This window comes from Glycine soja, chromosome 12 (assembly GCF_004193775.1).
Source record: "Glycine soja cultivar W05 chromosome 12, ASM419377v2, whole genome shotgun sequence".
Lineage (NCBI taxonomy): Eukaryota > Viridiplantae > Streptophyta > Magnoliopsida > Fabales > Fabaceae > Glycine > Glycine soja.
Genome location: NC_041013.1, coordinates 38,656,980 through 38,660,455, shown reverse-complemented (window position 1 = coordinate 38,660,455; position 3,476 = coordinate 38,656,980). Strand labels below are relative to the sequence as shown.

Genomic DNA, 3,476 nt, shown 5'->3' with positions numbered 1-3,476 from the left:
TTTAATAATATCATTTTCTTTAAAAAAATAAAAAACAATTATAATATTTAATTTAATAAATAAGTAATTTTAAAACCAATTAAAAAAATTATATAGCATAATATTTATATTTTATAATATTTTAAATTATAAAAAACAAAAAGGAGAGAGAAAGTCTCAAGTAGTGTATATTAGAAATTAAATTGCAAAGTAGTGTAGATTGGAAAAAAACAGAAGAGAAAAGGTGTATTTACGGGAAAAAAAACCAGGCAACTCTTGCACTACATGAGCGAGCAACCACAAAATACCAAACTCCATGATTTTAGAGTGATGCCTCATACAATTCTTCTGTTTAGTAAAACGACTGTTGCATCTAGACCCATCCAAGTTACTTTATGTATTCATTATTTGCTTTTTTGAGCATCTCCAACGACGATTTCTTCCCAGGTGCTTAGTGTAAAGAAACCATTCCTTAAATTTTTTTGTCACTAGAGCAAACCCACGTGGCAGGGTGTGTTGCTTCACTCTTCATAATCGTTTCTTATATAAAAAACAATATCTCAACATTAAAAAAATAATTTCTTCACAACTAACAAGTATAATGCATGTACGAACGAAAGGGAACATAATCATCCCAAGAGAAGAACAATGAACAGAAACTCAAATGAACAAAGAACCACAATGAATCCCAAAATTCATAAAAGTTGAACAAAAAAATCTCATTCAGATCCAGATTCAGAACAATACAGTAAAGGGAGAAAATGGTCTCCATGAACTAGATTGAAGAGATGAAAGGGAAAAAAAAGGAAAGTGGAAAACCAGATCTCCAATAGCATTGACGACCTACGAAGGTGGCACAATGGAGACATAGTGATGGTTGGAGGTGTCGGCGCAAGACGCATGATGACCAATATTGGTGACGATGGATGATGCGCAATGGTGGAGAGGATTGTCGTTGGTTGATGGTGGACGCTTGGTGATGGAGACAGTGGGCGATGGTCGGCGCTGGTGATGTGTGAGGAGAGAAAAGATTTTGGAGAGATAGAGGTTTGGACGTGTGAAGAGAGAGAGAAAACAAAAGGGTTGGTGGGGAAGGTTCTAGAAAAAAAGGATTTTGAAGAGAGAAAAGAGAACGAGGTAATGGGACAAGGCAGTGGGGAAGGAAGGATGTGGAATGTTTTGCACACAATAAATTTGGGGAATGTTTATCACAATTTTTTGGATAAAGTTATTATTGTTGCCTGGGGAGATATTATCGTTGTGAGACAAATTTTTTTTCGTTAGATATTATTCACTATAAATTTGGGTCAGTGTTATGGAGTTTTGCACACAATATTTCTACTCCTAATTTTTTTTCTTATTCTTATCAAGTCTTAACCTTTTTTATTCTCTCTAAAATGGATCCCATCAATATAATTATCAACATTGGAAAATTAGCCGTTATAAAACTAGCCATTGGAAAACTAACTGTTATGAATGAAGTTATATAAATGTCCAATGTTTCATCATTCTCACATGTTCTTATACAAATTACACAATATTTCTCTCTGATGTCAAACACTTCAGTTATCATATAATGGATCCAAACATCGATTTAGATGAAGTTTTGGATCAAATGATAAATGAGGAATTGGAAGACAACACCGATGACAAAATCATTAGGTTGATACTTAAGAGCCCACTACAACTACATGGGAACACCACTAGGCATAGGCAAAGAAGAAGAGTGGTACATCGGAATTGTGAAGAAGGTCATGATCGATTTTTCAATGACTATTTCTCAACAAATCCTGTGTACATAGAGATTTAGTTCTGAAGAAGGTTTCGTATGTGAAGGCATGTGTTTCTCCGAATTGTAGATGCGCTCAGCAATCATGATGATTACTTTCAAATGAAGGTTAATGCACTGCAACAAAAAGGCCTATCTCCATTGCAGAAATGCACAACTGCTCTTCGTATATTGGCTTATGGCTCGCTTGCTGACGGTGTGGATGAATATGTTCGAATTGGTGAAACAACTATAGTGGAATGCTTAGAGCGATTTGTATCAGGCATTTGCACCATATTTGGGAATAAGTACTTGAGAAGACCAAATAATGAAGACATCGAACGACTACTACAAATAGGAGTGGCACGCGGATTTTCAGGTATTTTAGGTTCTATTGATTGTATGCACTGGGAATGATAAAATTGTCCAATTGCGTGGAAAGGTTAATTTTGTCAATGTGATAATTGCAACCCAATAATCATTCTTGAAGTTGTGACATCACAAGACTTGTGGATTTGACATGCATTTTTTGGCACCGTGGGTTCAAATAATGACATTACTGTGTTAAATGAATCTAATGTGTTTGATGAAGTTTTGTCAAGACATGCGCCAACAGTGCAATACACAGTGAATAGAACCCAATATAATATGAAATACTATTTAGCGGATGACATTTATCCAGACATGCGCCAGCAGTGCAATACACAGTGAATAGAACCCAATATAATATGAAATACTATTTAGCGGATGACATTTATCCAGACTTTGCTACATGTGTGAAGACCATCTCAATGCCATGAGGAAAAAAGCAAAAATTATTTGCACAACGACAAGAATTGGCAAGAAAGGATGTAGAATAGGCGTTCAGAGTGCTCTAATCTCGATTCGTGATTATACGTGGTCCGAAACGTTTTTGGGATGCTGCTAAAATGAAGAATATCATCTATGCATGCATCATATCGCATAACATGATTGTTGAGGGCGAACTTGACACATCAAAATAATATTGATTACGATAGTGTAGGTAATAACATGTCAACATTCGAAGTATCTTTAGGTGTTCATCATAATATCATATCAACATATATTCAAAGGAGAGCAGAAGTTCATAACAAACAAAAATACGGTCAACTTCAAGCAAATTTAGTTGAGCATATTTAGGAACGTTTTGGAAATGAAAATAACTAATTAATTTTATGTAATATTTTTTATTTTTCATCATTTTTTTTTATTTCAATGTCAGTGTGTTTAATTATTTATTATTATGTAAAAATGTATTTTTAATTATTATGCATTTGCTTTCAATGTTATGTAATTTTATTATTTTTAATTAATATTTAATATTTTCTTCAATTATTCATATTTATTAGTTGTATACATAAAAATTAAAAAAATGAATTAATTGTTTAATTGGAATAATAATTAAGTTATAATTAAAAAATATAAATGTGTGAATTTTTTAAATTTCTTGTAATTTCTTCCATTTGAGTAAAATTATGCATAAATTTTTTATGAGTGACATGACACGATGGTGGAGATTATAAAAAATATTGCATGAAAAAATAATTAAAAAACTAAAAAATCAGGGTTGAAGATACTCTTACAATCATCATTCAACTCTACTTGTCAGTACATTATTGCTATATTATATACAAACCTTGTCACCAATTTCTAAAAAAACATATTTGCGTAGATGATCAACTCTCTAATAACCTTAATATTTATTTGA

General features: G+C 32.5%; 1 protein-coding gene across 1 annotated transcript; it reads left to right on the top strand.

The window, feature by feature from the left end:
• The first annotated feature begins 901 nt into the window (after window positions 1-901).
• On the top strand, window positions 902-2,164 carry LOC114378998. Its single transcript, XM_028337566.1, has 2 exons — window positions 902-987; window positions 1,816-2,164. The coding sequence occupies exons 1-2, from the start codon at window positions 902-904 to the stop codon at window positions 2,162-2,164; spliced, it is 435 nt and encodes a 144-aa protein (XP_028193367.1).
• Window positions 2,165-3,476: the final 1,312 nt, after the last annotated feature.